Here is a 25,837-nt window from a genome sequence, read left to right as displayed (position 1 = left end):
ATGATTAATACATAATTTTTTTCTCACATGTCTAATTAAAACTCATTTAAACCGCATTTAATCTTGACTTTTCTTCCAAATTTTCTCCATTTTTCATCACTGTGCGCGCGTCTTCTTCTCCTCTAAATTACTCTCTACTAGCTAGTTCGAGAATGGCAGAAATCGGCCTTTAAATTAGCAAAAATAGAAGGCAGAGGCGCAGCCACATGGCAATCGCTAGGAGGCCACCGCCTCTGGTGAAACGATGCCGTTTTGGGCGTCCTTGCCGATTAAAATAAGCATTTTCCTCCCTCATACGCGGGCAGAATCGAACCCGCGTCCAGCCCCTAGTCGCTCTCGCGCACGACCACTCGCGCCACCACACGCCTTCTGTAAGGACCCCCGTCTAGATATCCCCAACCACCAAGACTACCTGAATGGGAGCGTCTACGGGAGGAGAAAGAATGAAACACGAGACAAAAACTACCCTGGCATGCATAAACAAAAATAAGAACAGCGGAAACGAAGCTAAACACATGCATGCACTACGGGTACCCCGCTATCACAACGGTCACATGATAAATAAATAAACACAAACTCCTGTGCCAATATACACGAGACTCGAGAAACAATTTGGCACAGAAAAAATAATAGAGTAAATCCTACTCAACCATCAGAGTTGACTGGGATTAACGGGACTGCCTGTACACCATACCAACTCTACCACCAAAAGTTAACTCCCTTGCCATAGCCCACGCTGCCACTACCTGGAATGATGGAAAAACAAGGTGAGTCGAGAGACTCAGCAAGCATAAGAAAAGAAGATTGAAGGTTGCACAAAACCAATAAGCTTCTCCTAGAACACCAACCCCCAAATATACACAAACCATGAGACGCTACAACACAATAGTATAGGATAATCAAAGCACATATCGGTCCTTGGGGCCCACATGAGACACCTAGCACCCAAGTCCCATACCAACCTGTCGCTGCCTTGGACGGTAACAAATACCTCCAGCATCCTGTGCGCGTTGTCTCGGGTCGGTTCTCCCGTCACCCGTCCATGTCAGTACTCCCAACACCCGTCCCTATCGGTACTCTCGACAACCGAGCCATAGGCTCACTCAGAACGGTACTCCCGTCCAAGAACTATATACTACCAGTAGCCATGCAATGCACATAAAAATGCAATGGCGTAATGAGCATCAACGGGATACACCGAGGCCCATACATCCAAGCATCAGGCCATGCTCCGCCCACATAGTAAACCACACACGATGCATATGCTCGTGCCGGATGCAACCTGACCAAGCTAGAATGTCCGTGTCCAAGCATACTCAATAAATGAATATCCCAACATGCAACCCGTACCCATGTGCATATCAAATCATGAATAGTAATATAATAAATCTAAATGTGCCGTAAATCACAAACTGGTAGGGCTAGTCAGTAGTGCCCAGCACCGGTCAACGGCCAGTGACTAGGAGTGTCCACCTGACGGTCCACTTCAAGAGCGTACAATAGTCTATCCCAACGTCACCAACAACTAACCCCTGCCCTACTGCTCGATAGCTCTAACCGAACCATAAATAAATCCGAGAAAATCATAAATAACTCGCACGTCTAAGAACCTAGTCCTCAAGCTGGGTCAGCATCATTCCCAAAAGGAATGGGGGCAGTACAAACCCCCATAGACTCACAACGAATAAAATTCTAGAAGTCTCGGATTTAATTTAAATTAAAACAAATGAATAATATTTTAACAAATAAGGCTAGGTGCCGAATTAAAGTAAGGGAGGGCATAAAATTACAGGAAATCACGAGGTCTTTCACAGGAATTGAAGAACACGAGGAGAGGGTTAGGAGCTTACTTTTACACGGCCGTTTCTTGCCTTTCTTGTACTCCCGCTACGAAGTAAGACATATATTAATGATTAATAAAATCGTGGCACACATTAATTAAAGCTAACCGTGTAATATAAATAATTTAACCGTTTAAAATTCCATGTAGGCACTCTGTAAATAAAACCCCAACGAGTCTTATATTTAATTTAAATTACATTACACCAATAATATCCTCAATATATATAATTAATTAATTAATATATATAATAATAACAACTCACCAATATGCACCACTACTTGCTGCTTAGCTTATAAGCATCGGAAAATATATATATATATTTGCTTAATAGCATATACACATATCTCCACCAATATGCATACAGGGCTAGGCATTCCTTAACTTTTCTTTTATCCTAATTTCATTGCACTCACCCATTGATTCACACTCACACACTGATTACACATAAATACATATAGATACATAAATTGGCACACGACACACTCCTGCAACCCAAACCCTCACACTCTCACAATCAAAACAATATACTCTCACGCACACAGTGCACTAGTATGTATATATATATACTTGCACACCAAATTAATTCACCCAGCACAGCATAATCACCCAAATTAACAAAATCACACTTATAATTAAAATCTAACTGTTCAAAATTATTAATACATAATAGCTTACTTACTCGCTAATTAAACCACAATTAAACTTGGTTTAATTCCTCAATTTCTCCTAGTTTCCTCACCATTTCCAACCTTAAAACGTCTTCTTCTCCTTCCGAAAGCCCTCTGATTGCTCACTGTTTTAACTCAATTTTTAGCTTCAATTTGAAGCATTAATAGGAGCAAAAATCGGCTAAAAAAAATGCAGCCAATTAACCTTAAAATACGTGTAAAATAGAGGGCATGAGAGAGTGGCAGCGCGGGCGCACCAGCGCGCGCCACGTGGCCGCGCAATTGGCCATCATTGGCGCCCCAAAACGACGTCGTTTTGGCTGCCCTCTGATGCCCAAAATCACTTTCGTTTTTCCCAGCGCACGGAGAGCCCTCCCCACCGAATCGAACACGCGATCTAGCCTCCACCCTCGCGCGCGCAAACCACCTAGCCAGCCATCACCTTTGATACTATATGCACACATAATTACATTTAACATGACTCTTGGTCATTTCCCAAATTTACACTTAAACCCACAACTTTCAAAAACTTCCACATACACCCTAAACTTTATTTTTTTCTCCTTATTACACTTGTACCCCAATATCTTCAGACATTCACTAACTTAATTTATTTACCATTTCTATAAATACTCCCAATTAATTAATAATTAATATTTCTCTTAAACCCAAAAATATTTAACAATCAACTTATACACAATAATTACTAAGTATCAACCATTCACCAAATTATTCAATTCCAATAAATCAAAATCACTTCAATTGCAAAATTTAGCAATTATTAATTGTTCCCAACTAAATTAATAATCATTTATTTAATTCCCAAATTTCAGGATATTACACCTTCAATATATAAACGTCCCCCATTATATTTAAGGTGACTTCCATCAACTTTCCAGATTTTGCACCAACACCCCTAAACTTTCAAAAATTATCACATGCACCCCAAATTCCAATTTCCTCTTATCTCACTTACACCTCAAATTTTCAAAAAATCCACTAAATTAATTTTATTTTCTTATTTTCATAAATACTCCCAAATAAGATTATTAATTGTCTTAATGTCTTTTTAATACAACTAATTTTATATTTTCTTTAAACCCATCAATACAATAATTAACAATGATTAACCATCCCCAAATAATTTAATTAATTACCTTTAATTCCTTATTTTCCCCAAAACCACATAAATAAATATTGTCTCTTAAATTCCTAAATATTCAATAATGCCCTCAAATATCGGTTTGAATAATTATTATTTATTTTCAAATTACAGGATATTACATAGATCCTCGCCATCGGCTCCTCCAACCCCACCGTCACCATCTGGATACGTTGCCGCCTACTACCCCGACACGCTCATCTCCGTTGTTGCCTTCGATGACGAGGTCCTCACCACCGCCAACGCTGTCGCACCACCTTCATTGTGAGTCTCTCTTTTTCTCTCTCTCGCTCGTTCTTTCACTCTCTCGCTCCGTCATTGTGAAGACGCCATTCTGAAGTCGGAGATGGCGACGAAGCCAGAGTCGGGGCTCGACTTCGGGGGTGGATGGCGACGAAGAGGAAAGGGACAAAGTCGACTCGAATGAGAGAGGAAAACCCTAGAGAAATCGAGGCGAACAAGCAATGAATTTAGGTGTTGGTGCTGTGTCGCGGTGAGTGAAGTGATGAGTGAATTCCCTGGAAATGAAAAACCAGCCCCTCCTAGGAAAACCATTTCCAGCAAAAGTGAGAAATTCGCATCACGTGACTAAAAATTAGAACTTACTTTTTCAGGAAAATTTAGCTAATCAAACACTACAAATGTGAGAATTTAGATGGAAAATCGTCATTTTCCATATAAAATATAGGCAATCAAACGAGTCCACTTTTCCATGAAAAATTCCATTTAGGGGGAGATGGTTTTTATTTTCCATACAAGTTGAAAAATACTTTCCTTTTCAACTAAATGCTATCAAACACACCTTTATACTATGTCACTTGAGACAAGTAAAGTAAGACTTACTAGCTTTCATTGGAATCTCTCGCTAATGAAAGGCATTTTGTCAATTTTTTTTTTTATTAGGTTAACGTACCATCACGACTTCACGAGCACCCCTGCTGCTCGGTTCCATAATTTCAACAGAAAATGTAAATATTTTTTAAAGTTGTTGATAGTAAAAATGTGGTGGGAAGCATAAAAAAAATAATGTGAACACACTTTTTTATTTTTAAAATAAGTTTTTTTAAATCTTTATATAAATGAAAGTAATTAAACATTATTAAAAAAAAAAAAAAAACTCTATCGACTCTTACCAAACTAAAGACTTTGTTCTTGTCATATCTAACGTCATTCTATGGTAAAGTGAATCGAATATAAGATGAGTAGTTTGAAATAAAATTTTGATTTTAATTTCATCAGTTTACAATAAATGTGCATTATATTTTTATAGTAATTATTGCGTTACTTTATTATTTTTGTCACAAAAAAGAACATTTTTTATTGTGATAAATTACCACATTACAAGACCTATTATATGTATATAGAAAGAAATATCATCATCTAACTACAAAAAATGAGGTTTAATAATATTATTTTTGATTTATTTAATGTACTTTTAAGTTTTTTATATTTTTTCCAACTTATATATGCAATGGAAAATAACACTCACCAATTTGGTTTTTCTCCATGAGGCCTGCAATTCATAACAAAATAAAAATAAATAAATAATCCAACCATAAAGTTATGTTTTATGTATATAGAAGATATGTTTAAAGAAATGTGTACAAAAACATGTACTCGTAAAATAATTTTACCATAAAGTTATGTTTAGATATGCCTATTTTTAAGTAATTCAATAAAATAAATTTTAAATTTTTTTAAGTATTAAAAATTCAACACTTAATTATAATGATTTAAAATTTAAAAATAGTTAATTTATAATTACTTAAAATACAGATATTTTAAAATTTATTTATTTATATTATTTTTTATTTTATTTTATTATAATAAAATAAATTTAATTAAAATAAAACAAATTTAATCAAGCCTTCCCAGCAATCGGGGAAGGCTTGATTCCCTGCACCGCGAGGTGCAGAGATTTTAGAAATCCCCGCACCTCGCTATTTCAAAAACTCCCCCACCTCGTAGTGCGAGGATTGCAGATTTCCATGGCCGCGGCCATGGAACTTGTGTGTATATATATATATATATATAAGTGTGTGTGAGTGTGTATATATATATTTATATAGGTGTGTGAGTGTATTGGTGTTTGAGTGTATATGTGTGTGTGCTGGGTTGCATGGTCGCGGCTGCCATGGCCGCGGCCATGCTGTGTGTATATATATATAAGTGTGTGTGAGTGAGTATTTATATATTTAGGTAATGGCTGGGGATGAGAGGTGATCGGAGAAGAGAGTTTGCTGTGGGTTGTGGGGTAAAAGAGGTATATTAAAATTATTGAAAATTTTGATGGGACGTAGGTTTTGAAGAGTAAATTTTCGGGTTCTGAATAGAATTTCCCTATATTTTATATGTTTATGTATATATATATATATGTATGTGTAATGAGAGGTATTTAAATAATTTCACTACAGGCCTGACAAAAAATATGTCTGAAAACATTATCCCCATTTGATTTATTGATATTTTAAAGAAAATTATAAAAATATTGTTTTCCTCAAAAGTAAGATGGCGATAATATACTAACTTAGTGTTGATTAAAATTAATAATGTAAGATAGTATCAAAATAAAATCGAAATACTTTTTGAACTAAAATATAGAATAGTTAAAATAAGATTGAGAAATATTCAAAAATTTTTATCAAACTATTTGTTAAATTTTTTAGAGTATACTAAAAGACATAAGTATCATTTTTTTTTTATTTGTAAGAATCAATATATATTTATTTAGAGGATGAAGAGATAAATATATCTTGAAAAATTAAGATAAAAAGTCACATAATTTTTTTATCTAATTAAGAATTATTAGATAAGTTTAATAAACACGTTTAAAAAAAATATTTTTCATATCTAATATTTTTATCAATATTTTAATTAACAAACATTGACTAAATAAATTTCGAGCTCTAAAATATGATCAGAAAAGAAGTCTTACGCACAATGAAAGTAGTAGGACGATTCCGGGGGGCACTGCCATGATACACCATCCAAATAAGAAAGCTCAAATCCATTAGCCATGGCGTTGTGAATGTCCAAGAGGGAAACGTTCCGGCCACCCAAGAATGGCTCATCCGCAACGAGAACCACCGCCTCTACTGTGCACAATTCCGTTACATTCGACATTTTCAGGTCATGACCTACCAGCATATACGAATGATTTCGTCTCAAAGGAGTGTAGTAATTGTTGAAACAATTAGAATTAAATCCAGCAACAAGATCCATGTAGTAATTCACCCTATTTTGTTCTGTATACTTTATTGGCCTCTGACAGTTCACCAACACTACTAGGACTACAGGCAGAAATCCGCCGTAATATCAAGAAGTGAAAGCTAACCCTTCATCTTGAGTCACACCCCCCTATCTCTCGTCAACCTTCATCCCGTCGTCAACTCGTTGGCTTCTCCCTCACCCAACACCCAGCCCTCTTGCACCCGATAACCCGAGACCTAGCCCCTCTCCACCCGTTGTAATATCCCGAATCTTGAAAATAAATAATAATAATTATTTAAATTGGTGTTTGAGGGCATTATTGAATATTTGGAAATTATTTATTTATGTTATTTTGAGAAAATAACTATTTATTAGGGAGTATTTAGAAAAAGATTAAAATAAAGTAATTTGGGAGAATTTCTGAAATGTTTGAGGTATAAGTGTAATAAGGGAAATGGGAGTTAGGGGTGTATGTTGAGGTTTCTGAAAGTTGTGGGTTTAAGTGTAAATTTTCGAAAATGGCTGAAGTCACTATAAAATTAATTAAGTGTGTATATAATGTTAAAGAAGCAGCTAGCTTAGTGGTCGCGTGCACGCCGGTGCTGGCGTGGGGCGCGGGATCAAACCAAGGGGGGCGAACGCCCGTGGCTGGGGAAGAAATTAATTATTTTGGGCAGCAGAGACAGCCCAAAACGGCGCCGTTTTGGGGCGCCAGTGCTGGCCCCTTGCGCGGCCACGTGGCGCGCGCTGGTGCGCCCGCGCTGCCACTCTCCCACTCCCTCTATTTTACACATATTTTCAGGTTAAATTGGCTGCATTTTTGCCGATTTCTGTTGCTATCAATGCTTCAAATTGAAGCTCAATTGAAGCTTTTAAACAGTGAGCAAACAGAGGGCTTTCGGAAGAAGAAGAAGGCGTTTTCAGGCTGGAAATGGTGAGGAAATTAGGAGAAGTTGAGGAATTAAACCAAGTTTAATTAGCAGGTAAGTAAGTTATTATGTATTAATAATTTTGTATAGTTATATTTTAATTATAAGTGTGATTTTGTTAATTTGGGTGATTATGCTGTGTTGGGTGTATTAATTTGGTGTGTAAGTGTATATATATATATCTACATGAGTGCACCGTGTGCAAGTGGTGAGCTTTCTGTGTGTATTTTAATTTGATTGTGAGGGTTTGTGTTGCAGTGAGTGTGCCGTGTGCCAATTTATACATCTATATGTATATATGTGTAATTAGTGTGTGAGTGTGAATCAGTGGGTGAGTGAAATGAAAATAGGATAAAAGAAAGGTTAAGGAATGCCTAGCCGTGTGTGCATATTGGTGAGTTGTTAATTAATTAATTATATACATTGAGGATGTTATCGGTGTGATATAATTTAAATTAAATATAAGACTCGTTGGGGTTTTATTTACGGAGTGCCTTCATGGGATTTTAGACTGTTTTATTAATCACTAGTAAATGTCTTACTTCGCAGCGGGAGTGTAAGAAAGGCAAGAATCGGCCATGTAAAGGCAAGCTCCTAACCCTCTCTTTCTGTTCTTTAATTCTCGTGAAAGACCCCGTGATTTCCTGTATTTTATAACCTCCCTTATTCTAATTCGGCACTTAGCCTTATTGGTTGAATTATTATTCATTTGTTTTAATTTAAATTAAATCAGAGGCTTCTAGAATTTTACTTATTGTGAGCCTATGGGGGTTTGTAACACCCCCACTCCTTTTGGAAATGATGCTGACCCAGCCTGGGGACTAGATTCCTAGACGTGCGGGTTATTTATGATTTTCCCGGATTTATTTATGGTTCGGTTAGAGCTATCGAGTAGTAAGGCAGGGGTCGGTTGTTGGTGACATTGGGGTAGACTATTGTACGGCCCTGCAGTGGACCGTCGGGAAGACACTCTTAGTCACTGACCGTTGACCGGTGCCGGGCACTGCTGACTAGCTCTACCAGTATGTGATTCGCTGCACGTTTAGATTTATTATATTCCTATCCATGATTTGATATGCACATGGGTACGGGTTGGATATTGAGATATTCATGTATTGAGTATGCTTGGACACGGACATACTAGTTTGGTTAGGTTGCATCCAGCACGGGCATATGCATCGCGTGTGGTTTACTATGTAGGCGGAGCATGGCCTGATGCTTGGATGTATGGGCGTCGGTGTATCACGTTGATGCTCATTACACCATTGCATTGTTATGTGCATTGCATGGTTACTGGTAGTATTTAGTTCTCGGACAGGAGTACCGTTCCGAGGAAGCCTCTGGCTTGACTGTCGGGAGTACCGACAAGGACGGGTGTCGGGAGTACCGACATGGACGGGTGGCGGGAGTACCGACCCGGGATGGCATGCACAGATTTGCTGAAGGTATTTGTTACCGTCTAGGGCAGCGACAAGTTGGTATGGGACTTGGGTGTCAGGTGTCTTATGTGGGCCCCAAGGACCGGTATGTGCTATGTTTATGCTATACTATTGTGTTGTAGCGTCTCATGACTTGTGTGTATTTGGGGGTTGGTATTCTGGGAGAAGCTTATTGGTTTTGTGCAACCTTCAGCCTTTCTTTTCTTATGCTTGTTGAGTCTCTCGACTTACCTTGTCTTTCCATCATTCCAGGTAGTGGTAGTGTGGGCCATGACAAGGGAGTCATCTCTTAGCGGCAGAGTCGGTATGGTGTACAGGCAGTCCTGTCAATCCCTGTCAACTCTGATGGTTGAGTAGGGTTTACTCTATTATTTTTACTGTGCCAGGTCATTTCTCGAGTCTTGTGTATGTTGGCACAGGAGTCGGTGTTTATTTATTTATTATGTGACCGCTGTGATAGCGGGGTACCCGTAGTGCATGCATGTGTTTAGCTTCGTTTCCACTGTTCTTATTTTTGTGTATGCATGCCAGGGTGGTTTTTGTCTTGTGTTTCATTCTTTTTCCTTCCGTAGGCGCTCCCGTTCTGGTAGTCCGGGTGGTTGGGGATATCTGGGCGGGGGTGCTGATCGGGCTGTCGAACACCGATAAATTAGATGAATAATGATTTTGATTTGCAGCAAGGGTGCAACTCAAAGTCGTCTCCCAACGAACCTCAAACGGATCTGTTAAAACAAGACTAAACGGGGGGGGGGGATTTGGTAAAAAACATAAAACAAAATAAACACGAAGACAGTAAACCGAGATGCAACTAGTTGCAACCTTTCCTCCCTACCCGGTTATCATCATCCACCATATAAAGAACCTATTTATCTTTAATCCCCAGATCTAACAAAATATGCTTGACAATCGCCGAAGACTAAATCGAAACAAATATAAAAATCACAGAAGATCTTCTTGATCAATATACAAGTTTCAATTTCTTTTAGCACACAGATCTAAAACCGACATGAACAATCGCCCACTAAGTTTATGTTGTTTCTTACAAACCAATACCCCAATCGAGCCTATTAGTCAAATCTTCCCAAGCATCATGCATGCATTCGTACGATCGCATAAAATACATACACACTTGAGAAGAAGCAAAGAAACAAAACCATAAGATTAAAGATGAAAACAGATATACAAAAACGTCCAAAGATTCAAACCAGATAAGGAGTATGGCATGCAACCGGTTACAAAATCCTTAGCCTTCCATCTTGACAAGAACAATGGAGAAAAAGGAAAATTGGCTACTGTTCACGTGAGAAAAGAATCTCCCCAAAATCAGCTACTTAATGTGCTTAAATAGAGCTTAGGGAGGAAACCCTAGGTTACCGCCACTTCAGAGCCGATTTCAAATAGGATAACGTGCGTTCTGGGCTTCGTCCCCTTCATAAAAATTGTGAATCAGGAAGAGTAGATGAATTTGGGCTTTTAAATAACTTGATTTGGACATCAGAAGCTCAAGTTATGGCCTTTTAAAGATTCCATATTTGTGCAGAATTCTAATCCAATTAGGATTTGGCCCAGCTTTTCGGCTCTAACTTGAAGCAATATTTGGAGGCCCAAACGAACTCGGATTTAGACAAATCATACCATTATGGAAAGCCCAAGAAGTCCTCTACAATATCTCTGAAGACATCATTCACGTTATGGGATTATAACTTGGCCAAAAACTCGAAAGAAACACAGAAGGTCAAATCCATGAGCACACTTTTGCTTCTTTGTCTCCAATCTCCTTGTTTCCCTTCTTGCCATCAAAATTTCTCATGACTCAAGAAGCCCTAATCTGTCCAAAATAAGATAAAATAGTGTGAAGCCCAATTCCTATAAAATAAAATAAAACAAAATCAAGATGAATAAAATGATACAACTAACATGCAAAAAGACTAAATATGAGGGCTAAATAATATGAAAATATGCGCTCTATCAAATTCCCCCACACTTAGACTTTTGCACTCCTAGGCAAAACACTAGACACTAACACTCAATAATAAAATGGATGTAAAAAATGCAAAATGAGAGGCACGACAAGTTTTATAGGAATTCAACACTCAAAGATCATCTTTCTTACGCTTCCCAGACAAACAAGTAGCATGGCAATTTTACTTGGCAAGACGAGTCAAAATAAGCAGACCCTCATAGAATAAGAATATGCTCTCAAGTTCCTCAAATGTTATGCCTCACTCCACTCAATCACAATTCCACTACCAGATATGCTCATCTTCTAAATCTCTACTCTCAATGCTTTTTGCATGTAAATCAAAAGGACTTTTATTCATGGCTCTGAAAAGGATAGGAAGATAACAATGAAAAGTAAAGTAAACCTTAGGAAGAAAACATTCAAGACAATCCAAGATCAATGAAGAACTATTAAGCAAGCAGAAAATAGAACTTTTTTTTTTTTTTTGAATGGTGGGTGCGTTTTACGCTCCATCCCAACCTTTGTGAGTGCGTTTTACGCTCCATCTCACCTTGGCGAGTGCGTTTTACGCTCCATCTCACCTTGGCCTTTGGCCTTTCTATCTATTTTTCTTTTGATTCCAAAGGACTTGCTTAATATGCTGCCATAATCAAGGGATGCAATGAATGTTAAGATTATTTTTATTTATTATTTTTTTTGAGAAGATTGCGAGTAAAATGAAAGAATGCCTTAATCATCTTTTCACATGCACGAGCACTGATAGCTTCAATAAAGATTCAAAACAAGCCCTGGAGTGATACCCATAGTTAGTGAATGCACGCATATCATAAGAAAGAACAAGCACAAATATCCTCACAAAGACTACCTCAATCAACCCACTAAGCCAAACTCATTGCCAATTTACTTGAGAGCCCAAAAAGATAAGATCGACTTTCTAATCATGCCAAATTTTTTCGAACTCAATTTGCCTCATTTTGCCAAAAATCTTTTTTTTTTGAAAAGAAACATCTATTCTAAAACTCCCCCCCACACTCAAACATTACATTGTCCTCAATGTAAGCATGCAGCAAGAATCAGGTATAGGACAAGTAAGAAAAGTAAGAAAAGTAAGGAGAGAGAAACAGCCTGGTGGTATCAAGTCGGAGGAAGGTCCAAGAGAGATAGCTCCTCCACTGTGTGTTCTGTAAAGCCCTCATAGAAATGTTTAAGCCTCTGCCCATTAACTGTGAATTTCTTCATAGTCGACCCATCCATGATCTCAACTGCACCATAGGGAAAAACATGAGTAACCACAAAAGGACCAACCCATCTAGAACGCAACTTACCAGGCATCAGCTTTAGGCGTGAATTGTAGAGGAGGACTTTATTGCCAACGTTGAACTCCTTCAGATGCTTGTGTGGATCTTCACCTACAAGACCATGAAACTTGGGAAGCAAATGTATCAATCCAGATTTCAGTTCAAAGTTTGCCTCCAATTGAGGATACTGAATGCACAAGGGTTGATAATGCACATCAGGGGCAGCCAATTCTCTAATAGTTTTGTTAGCATTATTCCCATTATTCCTATTCTCATTGCCATTGTTTTCATAGGTGGCCATATTGATCAGTTTAGGTTGAAACTCAAACACAGTATCAGAAACAATGGGAAAGACACTATTAGTCACTGCCCTATCTTGGGATCTAAGTTCTCTTGCTTGTCGCCTAAGGGTTCTATCAATTTCTGGATCTAAATCAATTAAGTCACCCTTAGATGATCTGGTCATGCATTAAATATCAACAAGAACAAAAACAAAACAAAACACACAAGGAAAAATCACATAAACACACCAAGAAAACACAAAATGGCCCAAAAAGTGGTCTAAACGTTGGATTTTGGCCAAAATATGCCCTCCCTCACTGCATAGCAGTGACTATTTCTCCCCACACCCCAATTCCTTTGGACACCAAAAATCAGGGCATTCCGAGATAGTCATCGGCAGTGAACAGTGCTGTTTATAGCAAAAAAAAAAACAGAAAACAAGCAAACCGAAATGAAAAACACAAAGAATGAACAAAGAAAACACAAAGAATCAACAAGGAAATAAAAGAAAAGAGAAACCAAAGAGCAAGATACGAAGAAGCAACAAAGAATGAAAGAGAACTAAAAAGAAAAAGAAAGACAGAAAACAAATCTTGTTATGGCAGAACAGTTTGACGGTTCCCCGGTAACGACGCCAAAATCTAATCGGGCTGTCGAACACCGATAGATTAGATGAATAATGATTTTGATTTGCAGCAAGGGTGCAACTCAAAGTCGTCTCCCAACGAACCTCAAACGGATCTGTCAAAACAAGACTAAACGGGGGGGGGGGATTTGGTGAAAAACAGAAAACAAAATAAACACGAAGACAGTAAACCGAGATGCAACCAGTTGTAACCTTTCCTCCCTACCCGGTTATCATCATCCACCATATAAAGAACCTATTTATCTTTAATCCCCAGATCTAACAAAATATGCTTGACAATCGCCGAAGACTAAATCGAAACAAATATAAAAATCACAGAAGATCTTCTTGATCAATATACAAGTTTCAATTTCTTTTAGCACACAGATCTAAAACCGACATGAACAATCGCCCACTAAGTTTATGTTGTTTCTTGCAAACCAATACCCCAATCGAGCCTATTAGTCAAATCTGCCCAAGCATCATGCATGCATTCGTACGATCGCATAAAATACATACACACTTGAGAAGAAGCAAAGAAACAAAACCATAAGATTAAAGATGAAAACAGATATACAAAAACGTCCAAAGATTCAAACCAGATAAGGAGTATGGCATGCAACCGGTTACAAAATCCTTAGCATTCCATCTTGACAAGAACAATGGAGAAAAAGGAAAATTGGCTACTGTTCACGTGAGAAAAGAATCTCCCCAAAATCGGCCACTTAATGTGCTTAAATAGAGCTTAGGGAGGAAATCCTAGGTTACCGCCACTTCACAGCCGATTTCAAATAGGATAACGTGCTTTATGGGCTTCGGCCCCTTCATAAAAATTGTGAATCAGGAAGAGTAGATGAATTTGGGCTTTTAAATCACTTGATTTGGACATCAGAAGCTCAAGTTATGGCCTTTTAAAGATTCCATGTTTGTGTAGAATTCTAATCCAATTAGGATTTGGCCCAGCTTTTTGGCCCTAACTTGAAGCAATATTTAGAGGCCCAAACGAACTCGGATTTGGACAAATCATACCATTATGGAAAGCCCAAGAAGTCCTCTACAATATCTCTGAAGACATCATTCAAGTTCTGGGATTATAACTTAGCCAAAAACTCAAAAGAAGCACAGAAGGTCAAATCTATGAGCACACTTTTGCTTCTTTGTCTCCAATCTCCTTGTTTCCCTTCTTGCCATCAAAATTTCTCATGACTCAGGAAGCCCTAATCTGTCCAAAATAAGATAAAATAGTGTGAAGCCCAATTCCTATAAAATAAAATAAAACAAAATCAAGATGAATAAAATGATACAACAACATGCAAAAATACTAAATATGAGGGCTAAATAATATGAAAATATGCGCTCTATCAGGTGCTTACACCCGTGGTCGAACCATCGACCCTAGCCTTAGGTCATCAACGGCTAACACTCACCTTGTCGTCGCCACATCAGACCCAAACGCCTTCATCGTCGGCGACTACTTCCCCTACCCAACACCCAGCCCTCCTGCACCTGATCGTCCAAGACCCAGCCCGCCCCCCACCTTGTCGAACGTGATAGCAAACCCTAAGCCATTTCACCATCCTCACCTCAATGTCAATGATCTTGCAGGTATCACCGTCATCGATTTGAGAAGGTAATATAATTTTTGGAAACTTAATCGTCGTGTGGTTTTGATTGTCATGTCTAATTTGGTTGGTTTCTCTTGCTATTTGTTTAATCTTTCGATGCTTTGACTTGGTTTTTCGAATTCGTTGTTTATCTTGTTTCTGTTTTATGATTTGGTTTGTTGTTTACTTGTTTTTGTTTTGTGATTTGATTATGTTTACTTACTATTGGTTTTCTTCCATGTATCCAATGTTGGGATATCCGTGTACTGAATGTTGAATTGATCACAAAATTAAAAAACGCAAAGAGATTGTAATCTCGGGGGACTGTGATGGGTGAATATGGCAATCAATTTTGGAACATAAAGTTTTTTATTGGATGATGATGAGGCCGAGGATGATGCCCCCACACTTTTGTCTAACTTTGAGCAATTAAGTTTTCCTTAGCGTATGCTCTCTGGAAAAGGAATTTGAATTTGGTTTCTTAGTGTAGTAGAAACTCAGTAATTCACTGTAATTGTCATGAGTCAAAAATCATCCCATGTTTTCTATTTTGTTGGTTTTCAGTGTTTGTTGTTGCTGATGATAGAGGGTTACAAACTTAGAAATCAAGATGTATTTGGAATTGACTTGGAGCTAAATTAAATTAACATATCAGGATGTCAAGGAATTGAATCAAGATGTATTCAGTTCGATTTTTGTGTTGTTTTTTACTTTAGTTTTTGGTTTGGTTAGTTTAAAGGCCAAATCGGTTAATTCGGTTCGATTTTTGGGCTATTTTTCTGGTTCCATTTTCGATTCGGTTAGTTCAAAATTCAAATCAGTTAATTCGGTTTCGATTATTTCGGTTAGGGAATCAAGTTGGTTCGATTATATTCAATGGGGCAGTTCAGTTCGATTAGGTAAAATGGGATGGTTCAATTCGGTTCGGTTTAGTTATAATCAAATGCACACCCAAACATATACATAAATTTTTTTTTTTTTTAAAAAAGAAGGATTTACAAGAAGCAAGCTGCTTTTTTTCATTAATTTTCGGGGGGTCTTTGTCAGGGCCCACTCCCGGATTACCCGCTAGCATAGGAAATCTGAGAGAAGGTTCATTCAAGATGGATACAGATACAACATCACTTAACATTTTGCCAAGAATTCTTTTCATTTCCATATTTGTTCACTATCACTAGGAGCCAAAATAAACATTATACACCATTCTTTACATCATATACTCAGGTTTACAACCCATACATTTTTAAAATTAAAGGGCATCAAGGCTTTAAATACAAAATGAAACCCTCTAATTATGCCCTCAAACTACACTCATGGATCTTCTAGGTTGGGACATCTCTGTATACATCTAACTAAAACTCGCCTTACTTACTTATCTTCCAAACACCTGGAATGACAAAAAGAACAAGGGTGAGCCACAAGACTTAGTAAGCATATAACAAAAAGGAGACATCAATAGGATAATATATGAAGGCATGAACCATTCAGAGCCAAGGAAAATCACAATCTCGACAAGTAAACCTCACTTGAATCCATGCCTTCTACGCTTGAAAACACCCTCTCCTAAGAAATTATAATTTATTACATTTCATCAAAACCTTTTCAAAGTGAGCCCTAAGGCTCGGCAAGTGTATAAACCAACAAAAATTGGAAATGACCAGACTTCCCTGAACATCATTTATATCATACCACATATGGACACACCAGTCTCAAAAGCATAGATGACACACAATCAATGACATATAGTTATATCGCACGTTGCCCAGTTATAACATCAATGCATGGATGCACATATAGTGCACACATATGGTTCTTGGGGCTCACATAAAAAAATACACATAATGGTGCCTAAGACCTTATATACAAACTTGTTGTAGCCAAGGACAAGCTACCAAAATAAGAACGTGAGCCCAAGGCTCTCATCTCACATCCATCACCATCGTTATCATGTTCCATATGACTCACAATCTCATCAAGGTCACAAGCTGTTGTGGGTCTCCACCCACAGTCTTACGCATCATAAGATCCAATTGCTGTGGGCCTCCACCCATAGTCTTACGCATCACAAGATCTAGCTATTGTAGGCCTCTACCCACAGTCTTACGTACCACAAGCACAAGTCAATTTTCACCACCATCACCACCACACGCAAAGGAACTATGCAATGCAACATATAAAGAATGTAATGGCTCTTATAGCATTAACGTGATGACCAGGCCTCCATAAGCCAAGCATCAGGCCATGCTACGCCCACGTAAGAATCCACACATACGAATGCTCTAATGCATATGCTCGCCTAACATACACAAGTCAGCACTCACAGGCCAATCGTGTCATGCTAATGCTCACGCTCCCATCACATACAAGGCATGACCATTTCCCCCAATGAATGCAACCCATGATCCAACATCACAAAGTGAGGCAATATAGAAACACAATGCCATGCAACACAACCACAAACAATGCTATGATAAATGGCATTCACACATTCTCACTTTGATTTCACATCTCTTTCACACATTTCACATTGATTAAGGGCAATTATTCATATAATGATAGTCATGCATCAAGCATGAGTTATTATGGACATGCCAACCAAGATCCTTTCTTATTATCTTCCCAAAGAATTATCATCATGTAATTCAATTACATTCTTATCTCATGAACCCCACGTATATACATATAGGTGTCTTCAACCATATTTTATCATTATAGGGGATTGAGGGATGCCAAAGGAAGCATTTAAATACACTTTACATTAGCCATCTTACTTGCTTTAGATTAAGAAGATACTTAATCCATTCAAATCATAACCAAAATATATAATATTATATATCAAATTGAATCCCTCGAACTCTAGTTTATGACACTTCAAACGGATCGCAAATCTGAGTTCTACATTAAAAGTTATGGCCGAAGCAGCGAGACATGCGTAGAGCAGTCAAGTTGCAGCCGAGAATGACAGAAAAAGGCCAAAAACCCACAAAATAGCCACCAAATATTCCAAAACTTCCATTCTAGCTTCCTAACCCATCATAAAGGAAGAATGGGGTGAACAAACCCCAACGAAACCATCAATAAGACCCAACAAGGCTTGACATGACATACGGATCAAAGGAAAAAAAATAACGAAAATACACGACCGCAACCGGCATACTTTTAAAAACTAAGGAAGAGAAAATCATGAAGCATTTCATTGCTACAACTGAAAAGAAAGCTTGCACAACCATAAAAAAAATGAGTGCAAGAGAACTTGCCTTGGGTGATGCTTAGAAGGAGAAACAATCCACTAGAACTCAACCCTCACCTCTTGAAGCTCCAACCAAGATGATGATGGAAGAAGAAGAGCATTCGGGAGAGAGGGAGAAAATAAACAAGAAGAAGAAATGAAGAATGGAGGAGGAATGACTTTCACGCCACCTCCAACCACTCCCCCCAACTTTCTTTTCCCATTATGCCCCTCTACACAACACACACTCCACTAAATATCTCAACCCATTTTGATCTTTTTCCATTTTCATTTCCTTTTCCATTTATTTCATTCCACTCATATAAACATATGGGCCAAAGCCCATTTCATTAGCCCAACTCAAAGGGGCTCAACAAATCCTTAGGCCCACTTTTAACATTTACTATATTTTTCATTTTCTTATCTCTTTTTCTATATTCACAAATTCTGCACACACAAAATCATGCACATATGTATATACATATATAATGCCAAGGCCCACTTTACTAATGGCCCAATCCATTTTAGGCCTATAGAATTTCTCTAAACCCATAACATTCATTGACTTTAAACACTTGGCCTAAATGGACAACCTAATTCATGAATTTAAATTTATATATATTTTGACACATTAGAATATTTCTTAACATTTAATTTAATGTTTAAATTTTTATAATTAAAATATTAATAAATTTCTAGATCCATTAACGGGTCATTACAATCTCCATTCTTATTCTTGTAACTCCTCTACTTAGGTTGTTTTTTTTAATATATTAACTTAACAAAAAAAAAATTAAAATGATCACATCTGTATTTGCCTTGTGATTTCTGTTTCTCTTTCTCACTCCCGACTTTTCTTGACAATTGAATGGTGGAATTATGTTTGAATTGTTATTTCACCTTCTTTTTTGGTCTTCCTTCCTCAAATAAATGCTCATTTTTAAAATTCAAAGTCCACGGATGGGTCTACCAATACTTCCAAAAGCTTTTGAGCCCCTCATTTTTAAGTTCTTGTCAATACAATGTGGACCACTTTGACCTGAACGTAATTTTTTATTTTCATTTAGATTAGTTTTTTTTAAAATGAGATTTTTATTAAATAAAAAAAATAACAGTTATGCTAAGACATGCTTAGAGCAATAACATAAATCGAGAAAAAATTATCGGCATAAAGAGACTATAAGGAGATAACAACAAAAGTTCATATTGTGTGTCTTACAAAAAAAACAGATTTAAACACAACATACCATGTCCCTAATGACCAAAACGATTATTATTTTTTTAAATTACATTGATTACTTTTATATTTTTAAAATTACTTCTCCCATGTTATTAATAAACAATTGTTATTCCTTTTTAAATGACAAAATATTTTCTTCTCCTCTTTCAATTTAATTACAGAAAAAATAAAAAAAATTAAAGCTAGTGGTGCCACCGTCATCACTTAAGTTTCTAAATTACTATTCGAACCCCAAATTTTAACTTTTAGGTGTTTGATTAATTAATTTTTTTATGAAAAATATTGTATTAGCTTTTGAGGAAGGATTTACAAGAAGCACAGTGCTTCTTTTCACCAATTTAGGGGGTCTCCATTTTTATTCTTGTAACTCCTCTAATTTGGTTGTTTTTTTAATATATTAGCTTAACAAAAAAAAATTAAAATGATCACATCTGTATTCGCCGTGTGATTTCTGTTTCTCTTTCTCACTCATGACTTTTCTTGACAATTGAATGGTAGAATTATATTTGGATTGTCATTTCACCTTCTTTTCTGGTCTTTCTTCCTCAAATAAATGCTCCTTTTAAAAATTCAAAGTCCACGGATAAGTCTACCAATACTTCCAAAAGCTTTTGAACCCCTCATTTTTAAGTTCTTGTCAGGTGATTTTTTTATTTTTATTAAGATTAGGTTTTTTTTTAAATGAGATTTTTATTAAACAAGGAAAAAAGAAAAAAAAACAATCCCTATTAAGCATAACACACTTGTCATTCTTGTTGTTAAAATTTCAATTTTACATGTATAATTTTATTTTTTGAAGAAGTCAAACGATTCAAATTCTATTTAAAATTCAATTTAAGATAAAATCTTATAAAATTTCAATTTTACTCGTACAATTTTATATTTTGGAGACTCTCAAATAATTCAAATCTCATGCAAAATCAAATTTCGAGTTGAATGGTCTATTAATTAATTACCTATTTTTTAAGCATCTTCTAAAAAATTTTAAATTATGTTTTATCTCTAAATTATCTATTCCAACCTATTAGTTTTTTAACTATATTTTGAAAACATTATCTTTTGAGTTATAATAAAAAATAATCAGCTTATTAAATAATATTAATTTATTTTTTATAAAATTATGTCATTAGAAACATATATTTATAAAAATTAAAAGATATTTTTAATTATTTTTAAAATCTTACGATTTTGTGCACCATTTTTCAATCTTATTTAAAATCTCGATTTTAACTACCTTAATTATACTTCTAAATTGCATTGATTATTTTTATATTTTTTAAATTAACTTCTTTCGTGTTATTAATAAATAATTGTTATTTTTTTTAAATCCCAAAATGATCTCTTCTCCTCTTTCAATTTAATTAATAAAAAAAATTAAAGCTAATGGTGCCCGATCGGCCGCCACCACCATCACTTTGGGTCCGATTCAAGAGTACAATTATCAAAACCAAACTCCACAACTCCAAGCAATTGCAGAAACCCAAACTCGCCTTTGCCTCCCTCATGCCATCGCCGAGACAAGACAAATAGGACTCTATCTAGAGAGGAAATGGCCGTCTTCCTACTAAATCTTATATCATTCCTCTTTCTACCACAACTCCAGGCAATTGCAGCAGCAGCACAAGCTCCAGGCAAGTGCAGTGGCTGCTGCGGCGACGGTCTAGTGATCCAGCCGCCGTTCCGTCTTAAACCCCATCGTGATGATCATCAGTCTGCTGCTGCAGGAGGCCATGGCTGTGTCTTGCCCCGCTACTATCTTTCCTGCGCCCAGAACCGAACTTGGCTAGAGCTCTCCCCCTCTCTGAAACTGCCTGTCAAGTATATCGACTATGCATCACACGTTATCCACACTTCTTATCCTGATCTTGACTGCTTTACCAAACACTTTCCAGACTCCGTCAATCCGTCTTCTTGTCCCTTCGGATTCGCAGAATATTACAGTTTTTATAACTTCAGCCTCTTCCAGTGTTCATCCACAAAGCCTTCGTATGGTTTCCTTAGTGACCCCATTCGCAATGTTTATGCTATAGTTTCGTACTCTTCCTTAGCGGATTATCCCATGGTGTCCTGCACAAAGATGTGCGACATTTATTCATTTCCAGCTATTTCCGATTCATCTCATCCTGATGAGCTTAGATTCAAATGGTCCCAAGTCGCTTGTCAAACTCGAATGTGTCCCCCAGAAAACGGCCATAGCCAACGCAAAACTGCAGGTAATTAATTTCCATATTCACAATTAAATTAGTCTATTGCGAACCATTACGGTTTAATTTGTAATTACAATGATTAATTAATTTATCAATTGATTAAATTATTATTCTATATATAGTATTCAAATGCGATGCATTTTTACTTTCGGTTTGACTGATTTATTTTTTCTCATTAATTTTGTTTGATTGATTCAAATTGCAGATTTGCTCCGAGACTTATTTCTTCTCCCCGTAACAATTCTAGCATTGTACTGTGTCTTTAGCTGGATTAAAATAAAAAAAGATGATCAAGCAAAGATCAAGCAATTTTTGGAACACTATAGAAGTCGCAAGCCTGCAAGATATTCCTATGCCGACATCAAGAAAATCACCAACAAATTCAAGCACAAAATAGGCCAAGGAGGCTATGGAACAGTGTACAAAGGAAAGCTCTCTAATGACGTCCATGTTGCAGTCAAGATCCTCCACGATGTCAAGGGAAATGGAGAAGAGTTCATCAATGAAGTGGGAACCATAGGAAGAATTCACCATATAAACATTGTTCGTTTAGTTGGCTTCTGCGTTGATGGCTTTCGAAGGGCTCTTATTTACGAATTCTTGCCCAATTATTCACTGGAAAAGTTCATTTCATCCGATAAGGAGAGACTCTCGTTAGGGTGGGAAAAGTTACAAGACATTGCTCTGGGCGTAGCCAGAGGAGTTGAATATCTCCACCAAGGTTGTGATCAACAAATACTTCATTTCGATATTAAACCTAACAATGTCCTGCTAGATCATAGATTCAACCCAAAAATATCTGATTTCGGCCTGGCAAAACTGTTTTCCAAAGAACAAAGTGTGGTTTCAATGACTGCTGCTAGAGGCACCGTAGGCTATATTGCACCAGAAGTATTCTCTAGAAATTTTGGGAATGTGTCATTCAAATCAGACGTATATAGTTTTGGAATGCTCCTCCTAGAAATGGTTGGAGTGAGGCAAAACAATGCTGCAAAACAAGACAGCTCAGAAAGCGAAGTTTACTTCCCTGAATGGATTTATGAACATTTGAATCAGGGGGTAGAGGCAGTGCCAAGCATCCAAGTGGAACAAGAAGAAGATGCAAGGATTACTAGGAAGCTGATTATTGTGGGGCTTTGGTGCACGCAATGGTACCCAATGCACAGGCCATCAATGAAAGATGTGGTGCGGATGCTAGAAGGTGATGATGAAGGCACATTGAGGGTGCCCCCAATTCCACATGTTGCTACTAATCCCTTCATGACCAGAGAAAAAATTAGTGCAACGGTGACATCTACTAGTTATTTAGAAATCATTTCCGAATCGGAGTGAAAATAAACATGTATTGTATCATAGCCTTGTGCCCAATAAGTTATTTATGTAATAAATTACTATCGAATTGGATTGATGAATAATTATGTGATATGTAGTAGCATTTATACTAAAGTGTTGTAAATAATTTCTCTCCCCTGTTTTGTGATGGCAGTAGAGAAGCTCTACCTTTATCTCTCTTGAAGCCATTTTTTATTGTAAAATCTTCAAAAGACAAGATAACAAAATTTCAAGAACAAAAATAAATAATAAATAAAATATTGAGTTAGAAAAAAGTAGAGATTGAATTTGAAAATTATCTTAATTTCAATGAATGAGCTTTTTCACATTCTTATTTGCGAAAATGCAACGGATTACATGATAAAACAAAGATTTTTCACACTCTTATTTGCGAAAAATCTTATTTGCATTTTTATTTACATATATATTTTTCAAAGCAAGATTGAGTGTATAGACAACATAAATGAGTCAAATAAATATATGTGAACATACATTCAATGATTTTCCTAATTCCTTTACAATTAGTAGCATTATCGCGATAATAATTTGTACAACTTTTTGATGGCCCATTTCATCTATTTCCTCTTTTGTCAAATTAGCAATAAATTATTTATCTTTCACTTCACCAATCATTCAAAATTTTAACAAACATAGGACTATTTTTAAAAACAATTATAAAATTAATCAAGAATACTATCACTATTTCCCAACCAAGTGTCTTTAATAAGTTTGAACAATTTTTCAACATTTGTCATTTCTTGCTAAAATAATGAGATTATCAATTTATTGTAAGCTAGAGGCCGGTAACCACCCAATAAATGAGTAGCATCAAATGAAATAGCACTCAAATAATATGAATTTCTTGCACGATTAAAAGTTAAACTTATAATATAAAATAGTCCAGTAATCTCATTATCTTATTGTGTTTTATTTTAAATGTCAAAAACTCTAACAATAGGTGAATCATTGATTTTTCTCTTTTTTAAATTTTCTAAATCATTTGGTTAATGTAAAGACCAAAAAAGTCCCAAATAAGTACTATTTTTTGGCAAAGAAATTTGTTTAGCTTGTAAATTTTAAACATTTTGGGCAACTTCTTTAGAGCTTTTTTTTTTTAATTTCAAGAATAATTTAAACTATCACTTTTTTAGAAATAACAATCTCTTTCTCATTGATTTTTAACAGATGAGCCCTAATTATTGTGTATAATTTATATTTTTTTAAATTACAAAAGTTGCATAACCGCTTCCTATTACTCCTTCCTTTCCTCATTTTTTTGATTCTAGTCAAATATTTTCACAAAAAACTATTTTTTTCATCCCTAATTTTTGATAAGATAATGTTTCTAGAGTCCAAACCTAAGTTGAATGAGCCAGGATAACATACAACCTATATAAGGAAAAAAATAAAAAAAACAACATCCACCCTTAGCTTTTAATCTCAAAAATACAAAACTATTTCATCAACACATCAATCAAGTCCAAAGCTTATTTAATCAAGAGTCAACTGTCAATACATCAATTAAATCCAATATCATTTAATCCACACATCAACTAAGTACACACTTCAATTCCATCTTACAGTAAAGTTTATCAACTTGAGGATATATATGAACTCTATTTTTTTTTTTCAATAATAGCTGTCGAACCTCAACACACACACAAAAATATCACACTTATCATGTCAAAAGCCCAAAAAGTATTATTTAGATCCCAATAATGCAACAAGAGAGAAGCACCCAACAAATTACTCATATACATACATACATATATTCGTAAATATATTCACACAATTATATATATACATATGTTGGCAAAATATATATTTTAACTCTTATACTTACATATTTTTTTCATTTAAACACTTGAACTTTTTTTTATTTCAAAGACACCCATGAATTTGCAATTTTGAGTTAATTGCATTTCTAAATTTTTTGTTATTTAATTAACACATTTAAATTCATTATTCTCAACAAATTTATCAAGGTATGTAATTGACTTAAAATTATATAGTTTAGAGGCGTAATTGAAACAATAAAAAATTTAAAGGTACAATTAACTCAAAATTACAAATTCAACTGTCTTTGAAATAACAAAAAATTTGAATGTTTAAATAAAAAAATATACAAATACAATAACTAAAATATGTATTTGATCTACATACATTTATAACTATATATATGCATACATTGGCAATCAGAGACTCGCAACTATATACATAAATTCATAGCTCTACACATACATACATTCATACTCACAATTATATACATATATTCATAGCTGTATATATACATACATTCAGAGTCACAAACTTATAGCTATATATATATACATTCACTACTATATGTATATATATTCACAACTACATATATACTTGTAGATGGCTATTTTATGATCACTGATTATTGGTCAATTAAGAAAAGATAGACAAAATTGCAGTCACGAATCGAAAAGCTTGGAGACGATGATTGTTACGGTTGTGGGTCACTGACAAGCAGACAAAAGGATGACAACGATGATAATGACAGAATAATAAGAAGATAAAAGGACAAAAATGGTGATGAAGAGAAGAAGCTAAGACTAAAATATTTTCAAAATAAAAAAAGAAGAAGATTCAATTTTAAACTTGAATCTTAGTTAGAGACAAAATCTTTTGTCTCTAAGCATGCTTGTAAATGTATTTTTAAAATTTTTTAAAATTACAAAATAGTTTTAAATTTTTTTTAAAATTATGAAAATGACTCAAAATCTTTTTTGGTGTTTCTTTCCGAAACCAAGCACCCAGACTAATTTTATACTCCCTGTAG

General features: G+C 35.8%; 1 protein-coding gene across 1 annotated transcript; it reads left to right on the top strand.

Annotated features, from left to right (window-relative positions):
• The first annotated feature begins 20,945 nt into the window (after positions 1 to 20,945).
• Positions 20,946 to 23,114, top strand: LOC127802882 (rust resistance kinase Lr10-like). Its single transcript, XM_052338962.1, has 2 exons — positions 20,946 to 21,705; positions 21,905 to 23,114. The coding sequence occupies exons 1-2, from the start codon at positions 21,042 to 21,044 to the stop codon at positions 23,029 to 23,031; spliced, it is 1,791 nt and encodes a 596-aa protein (XP_052194922.1). The 5' UTR covers positions 20,946 to 21,041; the 3' UTR covers positions 23,032 to 23,114.
• Positions 23,115 to 25,837: the final 2,723 nt, after the last annotated feature.

Source organism: Diospyros lotus, chromosome 1 (assembly GCF_014633365.1).
Source record: "Diospyros lotus cultivar Yz01 chromosome 1, ASM1463336v1, whole genome shotgun sequence".
In the NCBI taxonomy this organism is placed as follows: domain Eukaryota; kingdom Viridiplantae; phylum Streptophyta; class Magnoliopsida; order Ericales; family Ebenaceae; genus Diospyros; species Diospyros lotus.
This window is presented reverse-complemented; position numbering and strand designations above follow the sequence as displayed.